This window comes from Phascolarctos cinereus, unplaced genomic scaffold (assembly GCF_003287225.1).
Source record: "Phascolarctos cinereus isolate Bilbo 61053 unplaced genomic scaffold, phaCin_HiC Scaffold_5;HRSCAF=322, whole genome shotgun sequence".
Lineage (NCBI taxonomy): Eukaryota > Metazoa > Chordata > Mammalia > Diprotodontia > Phascolarctidae > Phascolarctos > Phascolarctos cinereus.
In genome coordinates, this window is record NW_027555958.1 from 250,033,138 (window position 1) to 250,055,328 (window position 22,191).

General features: G+C 42.0%; 1 protein-coding gene across 1 annotated transcript; it reads left to right on the forward strand.

The window, feature by feature from the left end:
- Positions 1-20,018: 20,018 nt before the first annotated feature.
- On the forward strand, positions 20,019-20,978 carry LOC110202602 (olfactory receptor 2V1-like). The gene has a single exon (XM_020978836.1). It carries the CDS (start codon positions 20,019-20,021, stop codon positions 20,976-20,978), a length of 960 nt encoding a protein of 319 aa, XP_020834495.1.
- Positions 20,979-22,191: the final 1,213 nt, after the last annotated feature.

The window sequence follows — 22,191 nt, forward strand, 5'->3', positions numbered from 1 at the left end:
GAGAGGGAAGATCAGGGAAGAAGTGGCATTCTAAGCTAGGCCTTGGAGGAAGAGAAGGATTTATTTATTTACTTATTTTACTCTGGACTTAACCTCAAATAAAATGAGCATTTCTGTAAACATAGAACAAGACAATTGCACATGACTTAGCAAATATCCAGAATGCTTTTCTTTTAAAGTATATAGGAGGTAACACTGACTCCCTTGGCTTACTTTGCCAGACGATCAGATATGTTACATTTCAAAGGACAAAAAGACAAGTAGGTTCACAATTAGACAAGTAGAAAGAATGTCAGCTGCTCCTGGAAGCTAGGCACAGTTATTCTCACCCTAAGGAGCTGTAGGGCATTTTGTTTTCACAAATGACAAGGAGTCTAGGTCTGTTTAAATGTAAAAAGAATAGTAAGGATGTTTCCACTAGATGGTAACTATTTATTGATTCAGATTTCTCATATTAAACTTAATATCAGTTAGGACTCAGTAACAGAGAACATAGCAATAATCAATACCTAAATAGAATTCAATAATACAAAAAGTATCATTATTTAACCAAACATACACTCAACAAATCAAAAGTTTGCAAAAGTATACCAAAGGAACTGACTTGTGAGGGCACACAGACCAGGGGAAAAAAATAACTGACCAAACAATTATAGCCTAAATTTTTTTTCTGCCAGATTTCTGTAGGATGTATAAAGTCTAGGATATCTAAAATCAAAAGTCCCAGGAAAAATCTCTCCAAAGGTCCCAGATGCAAAGGACCATTTTATTCCAGACAAGGTCCCACATGTAATAATGCCTAGCTTGGCCCCATTGCCTGAAAGCTAAATATGTTACCTTTCAAATATATTCAACATGAACCTTTGAAAGCTGTCCTGATTGTCTGTAATTATTTCTGGCCTACCATCTGTTTATACCTATTTATTAATTTTTATTTTTTCAGTTGTCAAACATTTATTTTGTCTTCCCTATCCACGTAGTAAAAAAAGAAAGAAAAAAAATCCATGTAAAAATCTGCATAGTCAAGCAAAACAAATTCCCGCAGTGGCCATGTCCAAAAACGTATGTCTCATTCTGTATCTTGAGTCCATTACCTTTCTGTCAAAAGGTGAATCCCCTTGAGACTCTGGAACTGAAGAGGTCTAAGGACTTTTGTGGTGCTGCTGGGGACACCCCAGGTCACGGTACGGGCCCTGCTGAATGAATTCAAACCTTCTTCAGCCAGAGGAAAAGTTTATTAGCGATAAATTGCATAGTCCTGGTGACTTTGGTAGGGACAAGTGAGCAGGCATGAGAAAAGCTCACCCTTTGGGGCATGGGAGATTCTCAGCATCTTAGCTGAATATTAGTAATGCCCATGAGCAGGAGCGGGCACAAGAATGTCTCAGCCTTTTCAGCATGAGGTTCTCAGTGTCTGAGTGGGGGCCAGGGTGGATCTTAAATACTAAAGTAACTGTGGGTGGCTAGAGAAGGGGGTTGGGAAAAGAGTCTAGGTAAGTATTCTAATTGGGGATGTCTGAGAGATTGAAAAGACAATGGGAATAGCTAATGGAGGGAAGAGGAAGGCATGGGTCAAAGGGAGATAAGGAGAGCAGTTTAAGTGTTTTATGGGCCTGTAATGGAGGGAGCTGGAAGGCATCTGAGTAAGGCCAAAAGGTGAAGGCTAAGGCTTCCAAAGGAACATGAGGGTCTGGGGACTGTAGACAAATGGGAGTCAGATTCCCTTTAGGGCAAGGGGCAAAGATCTTGGCTTGGGCCCTGCCCCCATCAGAACCATGGCTAGGCATTGTATTCAATGATCAGAGTTCTTACAAGCTGTTTGTCTTTACAAATTTTTATTTTTATAAGTTGTGCTCCTGATTCTGCTCATTTAATTCTTCACCAGTTTATACAAATGTAGGTAGAAAAAACAGGAAGTAGGTAATGAAGAGGTCTAGAGGTTTTGGGGTGCTGCTGGAACCCCCAAGATTGTGACGCTGCCCCTGCATGAATGAATTCAACTCAATCTTCTTTCAGCCAAAGCAAAAGTTTATTAGTGATAAATGATATAGGCCAGGTGATGCCCCTAAGGATAAGCAGGCATGAGAAAAGCTCAGCCTTTGTGGCATGAGAGCTTCTCAGCCTTTAATGGGGGCCAGGGTAGATCTTTTATTTGCTAAAGTAACTTTGCTAAAGTGGCCAGAGGAGGGGGTTGGCAAACAGGTCTAGGAGAGAATTCTGATTGGAAGGTCTGAGAGACTGAATAAACAATGGGAACCAATAATGAAGGGGACTGGAAGGAAGATGTTTGAAAGGCATCTGCGTAAGATCAAAAGGTGGGGCTAGGGCTTTCAAAGGCAGAGGAGGGGCTGGGGGCTGTAGACAAATGGGAGTCAGATTCCTTTTGGTACAAGGGGCTAAGATCTAGGCTTGGGCCCACACCCCATCATAGTCATTCAAACTACTTGGCCACTCCTAAATCTGTTCACAGTCTTTCTGTATAAAAGGTCCATCTTTCTCTATAAGGTGCTCAGATTCCTTTTTGGGGTCCAGATCCCATCCTCATCAGAAACCCCACTAAACTTCTGGAATGTTAACTATACATAGTTTGGACCTTTTATTTCTCAGGAGTTAAGGAAGCCAAACCATCAATCAAAAGAATCTCAAGGATGGCCCCTCTTCCCATCTCATCATCTCCATCTTATGTAGGTAGCCTTTCCTTCTCCCTCTCCCCTTGTCCAAATAGGGTATAATACCCATAGCTGCAGGTGTTTTGCAGGAAAAAAAAATGGAAATTTTGATCCCTGAAACCTCACAAGATATCTTGGGGTTCACAGGCTAGATTTCTTTCCTAAGGACCATACCTTAAACCCAATTCACTCTGGCTCTCATTCATTGGCCAACAATAGGTCCCTGCACAAGCCCCACTCAGAGGTCATTCTTCAGACCTTGATGGCTCAGAGTGAATGTGAATAGCAACTATTTCTGTTTTGGCCAGAAACCTGAGGGTTTCCCTCTCAGGTTGATTTTTTTTTTAACTAGGTAAAAGAAGCCATTCTTTGTCTCATCTCTCACCTGGCCTTAATGAATAAATGCACATTGCCTCAGTCAAACTGAGTCCTGGAAAGACCTTAGCTTCTTAAAAAAGCCAAGGTCTCCAACTGCATCCAGGGCCATCTCCACACATCCGGATTTTAGCTTACCACTAGACCCACAAACCTTCAGAGGAGAGGGTAAGGATGGTGACTATGCACAACCCTCCCTCACTTAAATCTAATTCACTTGCAAGTCATGGCATCACCTTCTTAATGTCATGGTCTTCTTCAAGAATGAAGGAAAAAACAACAACAGTGGTAGGTAGTAGGTAGAGTCAGAGCCATGCTGTGACATCTGGGGCCATAGGGGTCATGCAGATGCCCCACAGGTCAAGTGCCACAAAGAGACTGATTGTTATTTACCTGATCAATTTGCCCCAGTCCCTTGACTCTCATCCTTCTGATGGGGTGTGGCCCAACCCGAGGTCTTCACCCTTGTTCCAAAGGGAATCTGGCTCCCCTTTGTCCACAGGCCCCAGACCCTCATCTCCCTTTGAAAGCCTTAGCCTACGTTTTAATCTCATTCAGATACCTGTTCAGTTCCTTCATTATCTATTCCCATTGTCTATTCAATCTCTTAGACATTCCAGTCCCTGGGAATTCTCACCCAGACCCTTTTCCCAGACCCTTCCCTGGTCACCCACAGTATATAAGATCTACCCTGGCCCTCATTCAGGCCTGAGAATCTCACACTGAAAAGGCTGAGACTTTCTCATGCCCACCCGTCCTTACTGGCGTCACCTGGCCTAAGTGTTTTATCACTAACAACTTTCCTCTGGTAGAAGAAGATTTGAGTTGAATTCTTTCAGCAGGGCCGGTACCATGATCTTGGGTCCCAGCAGAACTCAAAGTCCTAGACCTCTTCATATGGTTCCCTGATCTCAGAATTTAACTGCCAAATCTCAAACTCTTCTTCAGCCACCACTGGTAAGCCTCCCCTTCCCCAATTCCACCTGATGCTCTCAGGCTTTTGGTCCAGTGCCTCTGCTTGAGCACTTGGACCTGGGTATACCTTCCTTAGCATAGAGGATGGACTCCTATCAGGAAGCATAGGTTCAAACTTCTCGTTCTCTCGCACTAGGGAATTGGGAAACTGTTGGATGTATATTTTTTTCTTTCTTTTTCTTTTCCCTAAGCCCACAATAGGTCAATCCTTTTCATTTCCCAAGAATTCACCTTTGGACTGTCTTTTACTAAATTGGAAAAATCTTAGCTTCTGTAAAGAACTTAAAAAGAAAAAGCTGGTGCATTTTTGTAACAGCATTTGGCCTCAGTATCACCTGGAAAATTGTGAGGCATGGCCCCTTTTGGGACATCATGGGTAAAGACCCTCTCAGAGTTAGAAAAACATTGTCAGAGAGAAGAAAATGGGTGGAGATTTCTTACTTACTGGCTTTTGTTGAGCTTTCTAGAGATCCATTCTCAGAAAGGATTGTAAGATGCTCATAGCTAAGCCACCCCACTAGCGGTGAGTGGGGACCAAATGGACCTTTTGGACAATCCTCTTATGGCTCCTAGGGTTATGGCATCCCCCTCTTCCCAACCTCCATCAGCACCACCTCCCCAGCACCTATCTCCACCCCATTCTCCTCTGGCCTCTCCGGCTGCTCCCCATTCGCCCAGACCCCCCTTCTGCTCCTCTGGTCCCTCCATTTCCTCCCCAGGCTACTGCTCTAGAGGCTACTTCTACTCAGGCCTTGAGCAAGGCCTTGCCCCAGCCTCTATTCCAGAGACCCCAGTCAAGCTCCGGATGAGGTTCTCAACTTGGTGCCTCCTCCCCAGACCTCTACTTCTGACGGGAACCCTCCTCAGGCTCCAGACAAGGGTCTCACTGTGGTGTCTTCTCCCCTGATCCCTCCCCCTCCTCTGATGTCAGGTAATCTTCCCCCTTGCCAGCTGGATTCTTTGGCCTTGCCAGTTCAGCCAGCACTTTCAGTCCCTCTCATGAGAAGTGGGACTTCCTACCTCCCTCCCCACAAGCCCCTGCTCCTGCAGGGCCTTCAGGGCTTTTTCCTTTAAAGGAAGTACCCACCTCTCCTAATGGGACACTTAGGGAGCATGTTCCATTCTCCATTTCAAACCTCACCCAGATTAAGGAAAGGTTGGGTCAATACTCTGAAGATCCAACTAAATTTACTGAAGTCTTCAGGGATGTGTCCCTACAATTTGAATTTTCTTGGTGTGATTTGATCGTTCTCTTCTCCACCTGTTGTACCACTGAAGAGAGGAAGAGAATCTGGGAACAAGTCCAAAAATTTGGGGATACTTTTACTAGCTATGACCCCACAAAATACCCCCCAGGAACAGCTGCTGTTCCTGCTAGTGATCCAGGGTGGCATTATCAGAAGACTGAGGATAGGGGAAAGAGCAACTACATGATAATTTGCCTCTTAGAAGGCCTGAAAACAGGCTTTCAAAATCAGGTAAACTTTCAAAAGATTAAGGGAATTACTCAGGAAGAAAAGGAAAACCCTGCTTTTTTCCAAGATAGGCTAGTAGAAGCCATTAAAAAGTATACAAATTTAGATCCTGACTCTACAGAAGGGGCAGCAATCATTAGCATGTATTTCATTAACCAATCTGCCCCAGATATTAGGAGGAAACTACAGAAATTGCAATGTGACCCCAAATACCTCAGGAGATCACCTTTGGAGTCTTTAACAACAGGGACCTAGTTGAAGCAGAGGAGAAAGAACTAAGGCAGAGGGCTAGAGACAAAGAAGATGCTCGATTCCTGGCTGCTGCCATGGTCAGGAAAAGACCCAAGGGTGTTCCTGGCACCTTGGGCAGGGGAAAAACCTGCTTCTGATGCCACCATGAGGGTCACTGGTCCAAGGAGTTTCCCTCCAGGACACCCCCTCAGAGGGAGCCCAGCAACTTGCACGGGGGAGGCCACTGGGAGGCTCACTGGTCCAAGCAGTGCCCCTCCAGGGTGCCGCCTTGGAGAAAGTCCCCAAGATGGACACCTCCAGGACCTTGCCCAAGATGTGACCAGGGGGGACATTGGAGGAAGGATTGTCCCCAAGGTAGGAGAAGTGGTAGAGCAGCCCCCCAGGACCCTGTCCTCCAGTCTTCTCAAGACTGGGGAGGACAAGGGAACCTGGCTCTGAGCAACACTCCCACTTTCTCCATCTCTCTCGCCAAGGCCTGGGCAGAAATCAAAGCTGAAGGTAAGGTTACCCACTATATCATGGCTGTATTCTTTGCTTTAACCAATTACTCTGGCCCTATTTGCTCCTTGACCTATCCGGTCATGGGCATTCAAGGGATAACTGAGGAATGTCTCCAGACATACCCCTCCCCCTGTCTATTTGAGAATCTGTTGTTTAAACACTCCTCCCTTATGCCCTCCTCTTGCCTTGCCCCCTCATTGGGAAGGAACCTGATGTTGAAGTTGGGGAGCCAATTTTCTCTACTTAAGGCTCTCATCTCCCTTTTCCCTTTGTGTGCCAGACCTCCCCCATGTTCCCCTGGAAGTGTGGGAGACAATTTGGGATACTTTTGCCACCCCAGCTGTTGTTCACCTCTGAGACCCTAAAGTATTTTCCCTTCCCCATATTTGTAGCCCTACCCAGGAGACTTCTTTGTTCTCTGCCTCAAGAGTGCTTAATTTCTTGGGAACTCAAGGCTATAGGGTCTCTTTGAACAAAGTCCAGATAGCATGCCAGTCTGTAAAGTTTCTGGGCCACCAACTCCCAGTCCCAGCTGCTAAGAAACAATTTCAAACTTTTCTAGGCATGGATAGATTTTGTAGACTCTGGATCCCTAATAATAGTTTGATTGCTAAGCCCCTTTATGATGGATTTTGGGGAAATGTCCTCTAGTCTCTTAAAAAGGAAGCACACTATCTTATGCCCTGGTATAACTTACAACAAGAACATATTCTCTCTAACCTTACACAGACTATTCACCAGTTGGCAAATGTGACAGCTTATGGTCTCTGGGAAATCCAGCAATCTTTAGATTCCTTAGCAAAAGTACTTCTAGATAACAGAATAGCCCTAAACTACTTGCTTGCCTTCAGTGGGGGTGTATGTGCTTTAGCAAACACATTTTGTTGCACTTATAACAACTCTGGGCAGATGGAGTTCTGCACTGCTCATATGTTGGGAAAGTCTCATTGGATGCAAGAAATTCACAGTAACTTTAGTGCTCCAAAATCTTTTTCATGGGAGTCCTGGCTTCTTTCTATACTGGTTCCTATTCTCATTCCACTACTGATCATATTTCTGTTGTGTTTGTTTGGTCCATGTTTACTAAATATTCTTGCCAGATTTCTTCCAGGCTTGGAGCCATCAACTTCCAGATGACTGCTCAGGCTGTATACCGACCCAAGGATTCTAGCCTGCTGAACCTGGCATGAGCCAGGTTTGACCCCTCAAACGGAACCCAGAGAGGCAGGGACAGCTCTATGCCCCTTGCCAGTAAGAAGCAGTTTCAGAAGCTCAGACCGTTGCACCTTTCCCCAAAAGAATTTGCGTCAAATTTGTTTGAGGGGGGAATGATGGGGTGTGGCTCAAACAAGGTCTTCACCCCTTGACCCAAAGGAAATCTGGCTCCCTTTTGTCTACAGGCCCCAGCCCCTCATCTCCCTTTGAAAGCCTTAGCCTACCTTTTAATTTCATTCAGATACCTTTCAGTTCCTTCATTATCTATTCCCATTGTCTATTCAATCTCTTGGACATTCCAATCTCTGGGAATTCTCACCCAGACCATTTACCCAGACCCTTCCCTGGTCACCCAAAGTATATAAGATCTACCCTGGCCCTCATTCAGGCCTGAGAATCTCACACTCAAAAGGCTGAGACTTTCTCATGCCCACCCATTCTTACTGGCATCACCTGGCCTAAGTGTTTTATCACTAATAAACTTTTCCTCTGGCTGAAGAAGATTTGAGTTGAATTCTTTTAGGCAGAGCCCGGTACCATGATTTTGGGGTTCCAGCAGCACCCCAAAGTCCTAGACCTCTTCACCTCTCTGAGTGAAAGAATTTCCTAGAGTCCGTCAAGAATGTTGCATGGCAGGTGGGGAGATAACCCTATGCTTTTCCTCCACCCCATTCTCAGGTGTCTAGTGTATTCTCATGGGGTTGAAAGATTGGGGGACCGTCCATTGCAATTATATTTTCACCTCCTTCAGCAGGCAGAATGATGCGGTCGAAAGAATTATGTATTTAGAGTCACAGAAACTCAGATGAAATCCTACCCTTGCTACTCACTCCTTGTGTGTTTCCTAGGCCTCTGTTTCCTCATCTCTAAAGTGAGGGGGGCAGGATGGAGGTCCCATCCATCTCTGAATCTCTTTGTTGTTGTTCACTCACTTCAGTTGTGCCTGATTCTTTGTGGCCCCATTTGGAGTGGTTTGCCATTTCCTTCTCCAGCTTATTTTAAAGATGAACTCAGGCAAACAGGGTTAAGTGACTTGCCTAGGGTCACACAGATAGAAAATATCCTAGGTCTTCAGGCCCCACACACTATCCACTGTGTCACCTAATGGCCCATCTCTTATCCTATGACAATGAATGCAGAGGAGGGATAATGTATGTTGTTTTATGCATTATTTTATTACATGTCAAATTTCTTTGTACTATAAAAATTACAACAAATTTTAAATTCTATTTAAAAAAATACAATTAGGAAAGTGTTTCATGAAATGTTGGGGGGAACATAAATAAATAAATATGAAAAATAAGCGGTAAAAATGGAGATGTTTTATTACAAAAAAGTTTGGAAACCATTGCTTACAAATTCTTTACATACTGAGCACTTTGGTAGGCATCGTGACTTACAACCCATAGACATTTTCCAGTAGTTGGCCTTCCCATGTGCCCTAGAGGCTGGTGTGAGGTCAAATTTTCCCCAAGTCCTTTGCAAAGAAACACTCATTTCCCAGCCACCTATCCCTCAGGGAAGAAGTTGTTTGTTGGCACTGGAATGAACTGATAACTTCTGAAAAAGTTCCTCTCCATGTGAGGAATAATTACTAGATCCTGAGGATGATGGTGGTGGCTTTGAATGGGAGGGGTGGTCCCCAGGATCTTCAGGCAGAGGTAACTTTAAGCAATGGGATGAGGGGTGACTGAGAATTTAAATCCTCTCCCCATTCTGAGTTCTCTGCTATGTCAAGGGAGGTTATCTTTCCTCAGGTGAGAGGCCATTTTTTTGTCTGATCTTTAGTCTGAGCTCCCCTCTTCACCCTAGTCCATTCCCCACAAACTTCCCCTGCTCACAAGAGTTGATTGATTCTTCTCTCTGCTCCCTCAAACCCCGATCTTTCTTCTTCTGTAACTTCTTGCTAGAAATTGAAAGGGATGATTTCCCTCTCCCTGACACCATCCTTTACATTGATAAAGCTCATTTTCCTCTCTGCTTAAACATCTCCAGTGGATTTCCTTAACTTCATCAAACACCTCGATGAAGGTCCTTAGAAGGTTGTGTTCCTTCCTTTGTCCCTAGATGGGAACATGTTTTAATTATCTCAAAAATTAAAACAAAACAAAAAAACCCCAGAATCTCTGTTGGGTTTACACGCCAGAGGAGAAATTGGTACTTCACAGGCCACTCAGGCAACATTCTTACACGCTAGGAAGTTCCTTTATCAGATTAATCTCAGTACCGTCTGCTGCAGTTTCAGACCCGTTTCCTTTAAGGAAATGGAAAAAAAAAACCAATAGTCATCTCTCTTTGTAAGAGCCCACCACAGACCTTTCTATTCACTGATTTAGATCTCTTTGGACATTGGGATGAGAGGAGAGCAAATGGGGGAGTGGAAAAGTGTGCAACAGGAAAGATATTGAGAATCACCAAATCATCACTCCTAGGTTCAAAGTCCAACACAGTTTCACCAGCCTGGGTGTCTGTGGGTAAGTGTCCTCCCTCAGTTTCTTCACTTTGCTAATGGATATTCTTCATGTATGTCTTCCAGGTCCCCTCAGGATCAGTTCTTCCCTTTTCTCTTCCCTGTAGAGTTCTGATCTGATTTTACCAGAAAGTTTTTGTCCTTTAGGGAAAGTTGAAGAGGTAGTCTGACTCCCAGTGTGGAATGGTTCTCTGATGTTGTAGGAGTGGGCTCCTAAGTCTGCATTGTACCCTTTCCACTTCTTGTCTGCCCCGTGGTCAAATATCCTATGTATCAAATTCTTAGGAACTTGGATCTATTGAGGGCATCCACCGATTTCCCTCCAACAGACCATTCCTTCTTCCAGCCTCCAGGGCAGACAGTTGAGGCAGCTGTAGATAAATGCTCCAACTTTTCTGCCTCTTTCCTCATCAAGCTCCATTTTCTCCCTTCTCAGAAAGCAAGTTCTTTCAGACTTCTAACTTCATTCCCTCCTGCTTCAGTGTTTATTGACCTAATCCCTAGCTGCCCATGTCCAGCCTGGCATGTAGGCAGAAGAAATTACATAAATCACCTCTTGACATGGACATCTAAGGAGTCCAAAAGTCTGCCTGCTACAAAATATCTTCTCTCATCCATCTGCCTATTTCCAAGTTCATTTTTGAAATTACCCTACGTGTTTTGTCATGGAGAGCCCTGAATTTCCACTAAGTTAAGGTACTTGTGAGTTTTTTCCTTGTAACAGCTATGTATGGTTAGGCAAAACAGACTCCACGTTGTCCAAATCTAAAAAATATGTCTCAGTTTGCACTCTGAATCCATCACCTTTCTCTATCAGATCTCATCATGAGTCCTCTGGAATAGCGGTTGATCAGTTTTTAAGTCATCCATAGTTTTTTTTACAATATTGTTTTAGCATACATTGTTTTCCTGGTTCTGTTCACTTCATTCTGCATTAGTTCATATGAGTCTTTCCAAATTTCTCTGAAACCTTGTTCTGTTCATCATGTCTTCAAGCACAATAATATTCCATCACATCACATACCATAACTTGTTCAGTCACTCCCCCTTGTTGGACACCACTCTCAGTTTTCAATTCTTTGGCACCATGAAAAGAGCTGCTATATGTATTTTTGTACATATGGGTCGTGTTCCTCTTTTTTGATCTCTTTGGGGTACAGACCTACTGCAGTGATATCATTGGGTGAAAAGGCATGCACAGTTCGATAATTTGGGGGTGGGATGGGGATAGTTCCAAATTGCTTTCCAGAGTGGTCAGACACCAATAGTACATTAATAAGCTTTAAAATATTCACTGGGCCCAATCCAGGATGACTATAACTGATCAATCAGGAGTAATTTAATTGAGTGCTATGCTAATTTATTTCTTTGCCCCCTCTTTCAATCCCACTGACATAATCTTAATTCAGAACCTTATTGTTTTTCACCTAGACTGCTGACTAGGTGATAAATTTCTATATGGCCTTACTGTCTGAAATGAATTCTGCTTCTATAATAAGGTTGATTGTCTTGAAGTATTGCTCTGATCATCCTGCCTTTGTTCAAAATCTTTTAATGGCTCCCCATTGCTTGCTAAATAAAGCCCTAAATGTTTTAGCCTAACCTTCAAGATCTTGCACGATCTGACCTCAAACTACTTTTCCAAACATATTCTGTACTCTTCCTCAGTACAAATTCTAGCACTAGCCAACCCGCAATATTCACTTTGCCCCAAATTGTCTCATGTTTTGCTGCCTCCAAACCTCAGTTTATGCTATTCTCTCTGCTCTGAATGCTTTCCCTCCTTAATTGTCACCTAGCACAATCCTCTCCAGAATTTAAGGCTAAGTTCCAATGCTACCTCAATCTTGAAGTCTGCCCTGATCACTCCAGTAGGAAGTGGTTCCTGCCTGTTGCATATCTCTAGTACTGAATTTGCACCATTTCTATGTGACTTGTCACATGCTGCTGTGTAACACATATGTGTGTTTATACCTTATCTGTCTTGTTTGATTGTAAACTGCTTGAGGGTAGGAACTGTGTCCTGAATCACTTTTTAGTCTTACAGTGCCTAGCTTAGGACTTTGACCTAGTGTACAGACCTCTGTTCTGCTCCTGGCATTTCTCCTGGGGTTCTTGGGCAGCAAACACCATATCAACCATTCCTTGGCCCTTTCTGAAGCCACACTGGCTCTCAGGTAGATGAAGATCTTCCAGGTGAAGGATCAGCCTATTAAGGAGGACTCTGGCAAGAATCTTGCCAGTGGTGACTAAGAGAGAGACCCTCTGTGATTGTCACAGGACAATCTATTGTCTTTACCTTTATACAGATGGACAATGAAGGCATCCTTGAATTTCTGATTTAATACTCACTCAGTAAATGATTATATAAATGTCTGATCCCTGACAGGGCATAAGGCTAGAAAAGGAAACAAATATAAAAGATAAATGTTAAATTGGTTATTATAAAAATTTAAATACTTTTACAGCATGTCTTTTCTTTTTTTTGGGGGGGGGTCGATTAGTTCAGGCCTGTAATTTTACTGTTATAAGTAACTTCTGGTGAGGGGATTCTGTTTAGCAATGCCAATTGGTAACTGTCTTGCAACTTGACCATTTTAGATAGTTACCTGGAACACTGAGAGTCTGACTTGCCCAGAGTCACATAGGTAATCAGTGTTAGAGGTAAGACTTGAACCAGGAATTCCTCACACTAAGACTAGCTGTCTACTATGCTAGGCTGCCTCTTACAAGGTAAATAATAGTTCAATATCACAGAAGAACTATATATGTTTAATTACCAAATCAATGATAGAGGCAGAAGAATAATAGAATTTCAGAGTTGGAGGGATCATCTGGTCACTTATGCCTGAACAAAATCTCTTTTATAACTGCTGACAAGGTCATCTGGACTCAGAGGAAGACATCTAGTAATAGGGATTACACTGGGCTGAGAAGACTTTTCCACCTTTTTATATCTCTAATTGTTGGGAAATGTTTACATATATTAACCTGAAATCTGATTGTCCTGGTTGTTCTGCTCTTCCATATGGAAGCCATTGAAGAGAGCTTTCTTGGCTCTTCATAGTAAGTTCTTTCATTCATTCATTCATTCAACAAGCATTTGCACCTATAATGTGCCAGGCACTGAGTTTGACCTGGAAATAGAAAGACAAAAGCAAAATAATTTCTACACTGATGCGGTTTACATCGTGATGTCCAGGGAAGATGATGTGTATGTAGATAAGTAAATACTACGGCTGAAGTAATTTGTGGGATGGGGTGTAAGGAGATGATACTCACAACTAGGGTGGTCAGGGGTAAGTCTCATGTGGCACTCTAGTTGACACTTGATGGAAGCCAGAGGTTCTATAAGGTGGAAATGAGGAAGGAGTGCATTTCAACAGCAGACAGAATGTTGGGAAGAGAGAATAGTAAGTAGAACATTTGGGCTGCAATATAGAGTACATGAAGGAAAGGAAAGTACAGTAAGACTAACAAGGTGGGCTGGAAACTAATTGTGAAAGACTTTAAACAACAAACAGGAATTTCTTCTTTCTCCTGGAGGCAACTGGCTCTAGAGAGCTACAGGAGCTTTTTGGGGGGGGGGGGTTGAGGTGGGTAGGGTAGCTTGGTCAATGATTTAGCAACATCAATTTGGTAGCTACATGGAGGATTCATCAAAGAGAGCCAATTAGTAGGCTATTTCAGTGGTCCAGGTGAGAAGTGATGAGGTATTAGAGTGGTGATCATGTGAGTGAAAAGAAGGGGAGACATGTTGTGGACTTGGGGTTGACTAGACTTGGCAACTTATTGGATAAAGGAAAGTGGAAATGAAGACTTGAGGATGATTCTGAGGTTGTAAACCTGGGTGACTGAAAGAATCTTGGTGCCCTCAGCAGAAACTGGGAAGTTAGCCAGAGCCTTGGGTTATTGTAGAAAGATGACCAAGTGTGTTTTCGACATTTGAGCCCAAGATGCTTAGGAGACACTTAGCTGAAAATGTCCCAAAGTCAATTTTCATGATGTGGGACTGGAGCTCAGGAGAGAAACTAGGGTTGCACATATAGATTTTGGAAACACCTGCATAAAGATAGTTAGATCTATAAGAGCAGATGGGCTCACTAAGAGAAAGAATTTGCAAGAGAGAAGAAAACCCCAGGCTTTAGGGTGAGTCACCTGAATTATGATCCAGCCAATAGTCTTGAGATGGTTTTCCAGACAAGAAGAGAGCCAGCAGGGAGCAGTATCGTGGAACCCAAGTTAAGGTGGTGCTCAACAGTGTTAAATGCTAAAAGCTTGGGAGAAGAGAAGTCACTGGATTTGGCAATTAAGAGATCAGCGGTAAATTGGAGAAAGCAGTTTCAGCTGTGATGAGGCCAGAAGCCAGGCCAAAGGATGGGAAGTAAGTGAAGGCAACATATGTAGGCTATTTTTTAATTAGGAATTTAGCTGCTGAGGAAGGAGAAATATAAGTCATTAGCTTGAGGGGATAGAAGAGTCAAATAAAAATTGTTTTGGTAAGGAAAGAGGCTAAATATCCCTAGTTCTTTAAGAGATTCTCATAAAAAGTAGTCAGTCAGTCACCCAATCAGTCAAACAATCATTTATTAAGCACTTGCTACTTGCCAAGAACTATACTTAATACTAAGGATACAAAGAAAGACAGAGATAGTCCCTACATTCAAGAAGTTCACTTTCTATACTGGGATTTCAATTACCTTGGTATTTCTACTTCTAGGCGTTTTTTTTTCTAAGTCCGTAACTTTATTCTGCTTTCTCTTTTTTTTTTTCTAGCATTCTGTTTTTTTCTTCAGTTGTTCTTTTTTCTTGAATACATTTATTTGTTTTTTTGTTTGGCTTTTTTTATTTTGCTTCTTTCATTGATGACTTTAAGTCTTCTATGTTGCATTTATTTTTTGGTCCAGGTGAGGGGGAAAGGCTAGTGTAGAATTTTCCTTTAATTCTCTAATGAGTTTCTTATCTTTGGGCATTTCTTTCATTGCTTCTGTTGCAGATTGATCTCAGTCCTGTATTAGTTTTGTCCCTTAGTTTAAATGTTGCATAATTAATTTATTGATTTGGAGAACTTTCATTAACTTACTTTTCAAAACTTGATTTGCATTTATAAGCATTTATTCTCTTTCCCTTCCACTGCTCCCAAGTGAACAATTAATGGAAAAGAAAAACCCTCATGACAAATATGCATAATGCAGTTAAACAAATTCCCACTTTTGGCCACATCCAAAACTGCAAGTCTACATTCTACATTTGAAGTCTGTCATCTCCCTGGCAGGAGATGAGAGACCTGTTTCATCTTCATTCCTCTATCATTGCACTGATCAGAGATCCAAAGTTTTTCAAAATCGTTTTTTCTTTATAATGTTCATTTCATTGTACAAATTGTCCTACCTCTGCTCATTCTCCTCTGCATCACTTCATAGAGGTTTTCCCAGTTTCCTCTGAAACTGTCATTTTTGTGGCATTTTCATTTCACTCCATTTATATAACATAATTGTTCTAGTAATTCCCTGGATACGTGGGTACCTCTATTGCTTCCAATACTTTGCCACAACAAAAAGAGTGGCCATACATATTTTTGTACTAAATGGGTTCTTCCCTCTTCCTTTGGTCTCTTTGGGATAGAGGCCTACCGTTTTCAATCACGCACTGCCTCCCACACCACACTCCTTCCCCCTTCCACCTTCTGTGGGGTTTTTAGACATGCTTTTCTCTAATTTCTTGAAAGGCAGATAACTTTGGATTTAAGATGAGGTCCTTTCCCCATCGGGTAATAGAGATAGCAGTAGCTGAGGGTACAGGGGGACAGTATCTTTTACAGAGAAGGAGCAAAGAAAGAAGTGTTATGAGAAGTTTTGTGGGGTAAAGTAAATCTTTAAGGTCAGCTGTCTATTACTGAGGCTGCTGTTGGGTAGAATTGGGGAGCTGGTTCCTGACTTCACATTATTGCCAGAAATCCCAATGAGCTGCACTTTTTGATATCATTTTGTCAATGCAATACTACTAAAGACAGAAAACCCACCATCTGTGACACATAGATGTTTATTCTGTATATGTCACATTTATTTCAATAAAAGCTGAAATCTTCCAATGAAACAGCAGTTCAGGGGAGCACACACTTTCAAATGCAAGGAGCTCTCCTTCTTGAAGTTAGACTATTGCATATAAATGCCATATTTCTGCTTTGGTCACAAGATGGTTTTGATAGTGGAAGAGGAAATAAGGAAAAGCTGAGAAGCTGGGGCACTGTCTGAGAAGATGGGATGCCACTTTGGTGGTAGCGGTGACATTTTCTGGAAGCAGGGTCAGAGCACTAGATAGCAGGAGGATACTGAAAAGGGACCAAGTTACCAGAAGGAGTGGTTGGGATGTAGGAAATACAGCTTCATAGATTCACTGGAAGCTTCTCTGAGATTATATCCCAAACAGCTGAATTTCATCAAAAGGTGGATAAACTGATGAGAGGGGTGAATGGCTCTTGGAGCAGTGGACAGGAAAACTTTAGTCCTTTGATATTCTGAAAGATCTATGATGTCACAGGGTACGAGTACACCCTTCTGTCACTACAGTTCACAGCCCCTCCACATCTCATCCTTTGCTGTGGTTACTCATCACTCCATTTCTAATAATTGGCATCTCTCTCTCTCTCTCTCTTCCTCACAGCACCTTCCAGCCTACTAGCTTAATGTTTCTCAAGTGAAGGGGAAGGAGGGAAATTTTGGCTCCAGAGAACATTTCCCTGTATTTTTTTCTGAGCCCCAAGAGAAGGTGTCTTGCTTAGTGAATAGAGCTAGTCCCCTAGCCAGGAAGATCTAGGTTCAAGTTCTACCTCTGACACATATAGGTTAAGGACTAGATGAGATTCCCTAAATGAGGGAATTCTCCCCACTAATACAGTTCATCACCTTCTCTACCAACTATAGTGTTAGAGAGCTGCTTAGAGCAATGGAGATAAGTCATTTGCTGAAGGTCATGGAGGTAGTATGTGCCAGAGACAGATTGAACATTAGTTTTCTTGGGTGAGACTGTGTCTGGGAAAATAACTTAACCTCTCAGGTCCCCAGGTGCTGGTACACTGGCAGAAGGAGTCCTCCTCCTGAGAGTTCCCTACACAACTAAAATCATATGTCCAGTCCAAAAACAGAAGGTCCTAATCACTTTCTAACATCTCAAATATATACATTTGTGTATGTGTGTGTATTTTATATTGTTTACTTCTGTACTAATTTCTTCTACCTTTTGGTGTTCTCCACCAGAGTATCTTTCCTTCCTTGTTCCTGTCTCTCATTCGGTCTCTCCTCCTATGTCTTTCCTCCCTTCTGCTCTTGGTCCATTAACCTTGCTTCTACCTAACAGGGGTGGAATTACATGGAAAGTTCTATGGAAATTACTTATTTTCCCCTGTTCCTATGCCTGTGGTATCATTAGTTGCTGCAAGCTGTCCACAGACCTCCATAGACACATAGTCTCAGCAATTAAGCTATTCAAAGGTAAGGATGAAATAAATAGTAACTTTATCTCACATTTGCCTTTACTTTGCTATTTAAGGTCAATACAGTATCTTATTTCATCCTCAAAGACAACTTTGTGAGTAGGTTTTATTATTTTCCCCAATTTATAGATGACGACACTGAAGCTAAACAGATTGAATAACTTGCTCAGGATCATACAGCATTATGTGTCTGATATTGTCTCCAATAACAATGCTCTATCCACTACAAAACCTTCTCTCCAAAAAAAAGGGTAAAGGGTTTAATTAGTATTGCTTTTTCTCTTAAAACTATGATTTTTAAACTTATTTTCAATACTTACTACATATGCAATACAATTCTCAGCTTGCGCACTGAGCCGGTTCTCTCTCCCTAAGGAGTATGGCATGTGATTCAACAAAGTTCACTCCTGGGCTCTAATGAGAGGGGTCACAGGGGTAAGTTTCCTTTTCTCACACACTTTGGCTTGTTAAAGCCCACCCCACCACCCAGAGGATAAATTACTTTAAGCTTAGTTTTTTGGCTCCTGTCTAGGTAATCCCAAAAGAATATAAAAGATTGTCAATGTACTTTATGAATCAGGAATAGGACATGTATTTTGTTCCTACAAAAAAAAAAAGAAATTCTAAACATAAAATTGACACAGTGACTTAAAATAGAATTCAGCACTGTCTCCCACAAAGTCCATGCTTTTTGACAAGCCAGGCCAGAAGCTTTGGTCACTTCCTCTTGTCCATGATCATTGTCTCCGATGAAGAAAATCTCCTTGTCAAATTCACTCCATGGACTCAGGAACCCCAGACTTCTAACACTCATCTGGTAGCCTCTAAGTCTGGACCTGTTCACCTCAAGGTTGATGCTTGATCATAAACACAAAGCAGAGAAGATAACTGGAGGCCCAAGCTCAAATTCTGACTCCTGTGACCTCCCTAAATACTAAATAATTTGTCCCCCAGGATGCCCAGCATGAGATTTAATGATCCAAGGAAGATGTGAGAACAAGGAACCCAGCTCCCCTCTCATTAGAAGCAAGTGTCCCCAGCACTGACCCAGTCCCTAGAACATGCCAAAGGGCAGACAGTATGGAGAGGAGCATTGCATCCAGCCTCTATGGGCCCAGCAGCACATTCTCAAGATTAGAATAGAATTATGGACTTGTGAGGCATATTTGAGACCACCTAGTCCAACCCTCTCCTTTCCTTTCCTTTCTTTCTTTCTTTCTTTCTTTCTTTCTTTCTTTCTTTCTTTCTTTCTTTCTTTCTTTCTTTCTTCCTTCCTTCCTTCCTTCCTTCCTTCCTTCCTTCCTTCCTTCCTTCCTTCCCTTCCTTCCTTCCCTTCCTTTCTTTCTTTCTTTCTTTCTTTCTTTCTTTCTTTCTTTCTTTCTTTCCTTCTTTCTTTCTTTCTTTCCTTCTTTCTTTTTCTTTCTTTCTTCCCTCCTTCCTTCCTTCCATCTTTCTAATCAATAGGTCTTCAGCTCTTATTGATGAATCACAAATATTAGGCAATGTATAAGATTTAGACTGTTTACTGAGGATGGACTTAAAACTTCCCATGTTTTGCCCATGCATGGTGAAAGTAATTGGTTTTTCATGGTAATATAATAAGTTTTTTTCCCTTTTTTAGGAAATGAGGCATACATACACAGTACTTTAAAGAGTGCCAGGGCCATACTAGTTCATACATATACATATATATATATATATATATATATATATATATATATATATATATATATATAATGTTTCCTGTTTGAGAAATTGAGTTCTAAAGTGCTTTATTCTCTGGAACATATAGTATATGGTGTGTTATTACACCATAGGTCCCTATTACAGGTGAGAAAACTCAGAGCTAAAGTTACACAGCTCATAAATTTTTGAGATGAAATTTAAATATGGATCTTCCTTCTCCACATTTAGGTTTCTTTCTAACTGTACCTCTCTGCCACCAGACCTCAAGAATTGGGTAATCAAGGTTATAGGTGAGTGGTCCCAAATCCAAGAAGTCAATAAACTAGCAGAGGACAAACCAAAACCAAACAGAACCACCATCTCTTGATGCTAAAGCAGTTTGCTTGCCCCACAGCAAAGGGCAATCATTTTTTCCTGCCCTGGCAATCTCTTACTAGAATTTTTTTAAAGGGGCATTGCTTTTCCTCCTTCTCTCTTTTCAACCTTTATGGACATAATTCAACAGGTTTTAAAACTTACGTGACACAGTTGTTGCAAAGAAACTGGTTTGTAAGCCTAAAACGCTACATAAATATGATCAATTTGTGATAATAATAATAAAGCAGGTCAATGGTACAGTGTACAGAGTTCTGAACTTGGAATCCAGAAGACCTGAATTCAAATGCAGCCTCAGAACCTTATTAAATGTGTGAAAAATGACGATTATAATAGCACCTACTTCCCAGAGTTGTTATGAGGCTACTAAGATATTTGTAAAGTGCTTTGCAAACCTTCAAGAGCTACATAAATGCAAGCTATTACCTATTATGTATAAAGTGTTTTCCTCATGCAGTATGCAATTTTACACCTCCCAAATCTCATTCTCCCGGATCTCTTCCTCCCTCTCATCTGTTCCTTGCTCTAGAATCATGGAATGGAGTGGAAACCAGACCCTCATCACTCACTTCGTCCTTCTGGGCCTCTTCACTCAAACTCCTCTCCACTTCTTCCTTTTCTCCATCATCATGACCATGTTCCTGGTGGCACTGACTGGTAATGGCCTCATGATCCTTCTCATCAACATTGATTCAAGGCTCCATAGTCCGATGTACTTCTTCCTCAGCTGGCTCTCATTAATGGACCTTATGCTCATCTCCACCATTGTACCTCGAATGGCTGTGGACTTCCTATCGGGCAAGGGCTACATCACCTTTACAGGGTGTGGGCTACAAATTCTCTTCTTCCTCACACTCCTGGGGGATGAGTGCTTCCTGCTGGCTTTCATGGCCTATGACCGCTATGTGGCCATCAGTAATCTACTGAGGTACTCTTTGGTCATGAACAAACGGGTCTGTTGGCTCATGGTGGCCTTTTCTTGGCTCTTTGGTCTTCTAGATGGGTTAATCCAAGCTGTCTTTACTCTTCTCTTTCCCTACTGTGGCTCAAACAAGATTGATCACTTCTTCTGTGATTTGCCTGCTATCCTCAAGTTGGCTTGTGCTGATACTTCCCTCTATGAATCCATGATCTATGTCTGCTGTGTCCTCATGCTGCTCTTGCCTTTCTCTATTATCTCTGCCTCCTACTTAAGGATTCTGGTGACAATTCTCAAAATGCATTCAGCTGAGGGGAGACAAAAGGCATTTGCCACTTGCTCCTCCCACATGACTGTGGTCACCCTTTTTTATGGGGCAGCCATGGTTACATATATGAGACCCCAGGCATACCACTCCTCTAAGCAAGATAAGGTAGTGTCTGCTTTCTACACCACGCTCACACCCATGCTCAACCCTATCATCTATAGCCTAAGGAACAAGGAAGTCACTGGGGCCCTTAAGAAGCTGCTGGGCAGGTGTTCCTGTGGTCAGAGGGAGGACTCACTACAATAACTAACATTTATACAGCCATTTATAGATTTGAAAATCCTTTTACATTAGAGCGTTGTAATTGTCACATAGACCAGATTTTGCCCTGGTATGGGTCTGTGAATTTGCTAGAGGAACAAACTCACTATGAGAAAATTCCCTCTGCTGTGGCAGATCCATAACTATATCTTTCAATAATATGCCCAAACTTGATTTCCCCTTCATCAGGATCACAGACTGGATCATCTCCATATAGACCCACTTCTGAAGTCAGCAGTCCACCTGTAATTGTTTGATACATCCTTTATGAGCCCCATTCCCCAACTTCTCTGTACTCACTGCCTCCTATTCACTGACTTCCCTTATAGACAACAAGGGTGGTGATGTATCCTATAGGATTCCAGTGCCCCAAAGCCTTTGGAGCTATCTTATTGATTGGTGCAGCCCAGGTATAGTTCCCACTTCCAATTCTTCCCAGGCTCACTCTCTCTCCATGGGCTGGAATTGTTTATTTCCCCCTCCTGTTGACTTTGAGTCATAGAATACTTTCATCCTCTCCATGGAAATCACTCTGCTGTCTAATGCATGGGGCTTATAGGGTAGGAACATTGTATAGATAGGGCTTCTTCCCAGCTTATAATGTGAAGTGAATCCATTGTTTGTCAAGGAAAGTACCTATATCTTCTTATTGGTGGTACCCAACTTAGTGCCTGTTGGAATAGGGAAAAGGAAATGATGAGCAGGATGCTCTCAGAGAAACCTGAAAGACTTATATGAGCTGATGCAAAGTGAAATGTACTGTGTACAAAGTCACAGCAATATGGTAGGATGATCAGCTGTGAATGACTTAGCTATTCTCAGCAATACAACGATCCAAGACAGTTCTGAAGGACTGAAAAATGCTAGCCATCCCCAGACAAAGAAATGATATCCTTTGTATATAGATTGAAACATACTCTTTTTTTTCTAACCTTATTTTTGTTGAGGTTTTTTTTTTGGTCTGTTTTCTTTGACAATATGACTATTATGGAAGTGTTTTGCATGTCTACTCATGTATAACCTATATCAAATGGCTTACCTTTTCAATGGGGAGGGAGGAAGGGAGAGAATTTGGAACTCAAAGTTTTAAAAATGAATGTTGAAAATTGTTTTTACATGTAAATGGGGAAAAATAAAATACTAAAAACTTTTTTTTTAAATGTTGAAAGATGTGTCAACAGTTACCTAGGTAACTGGA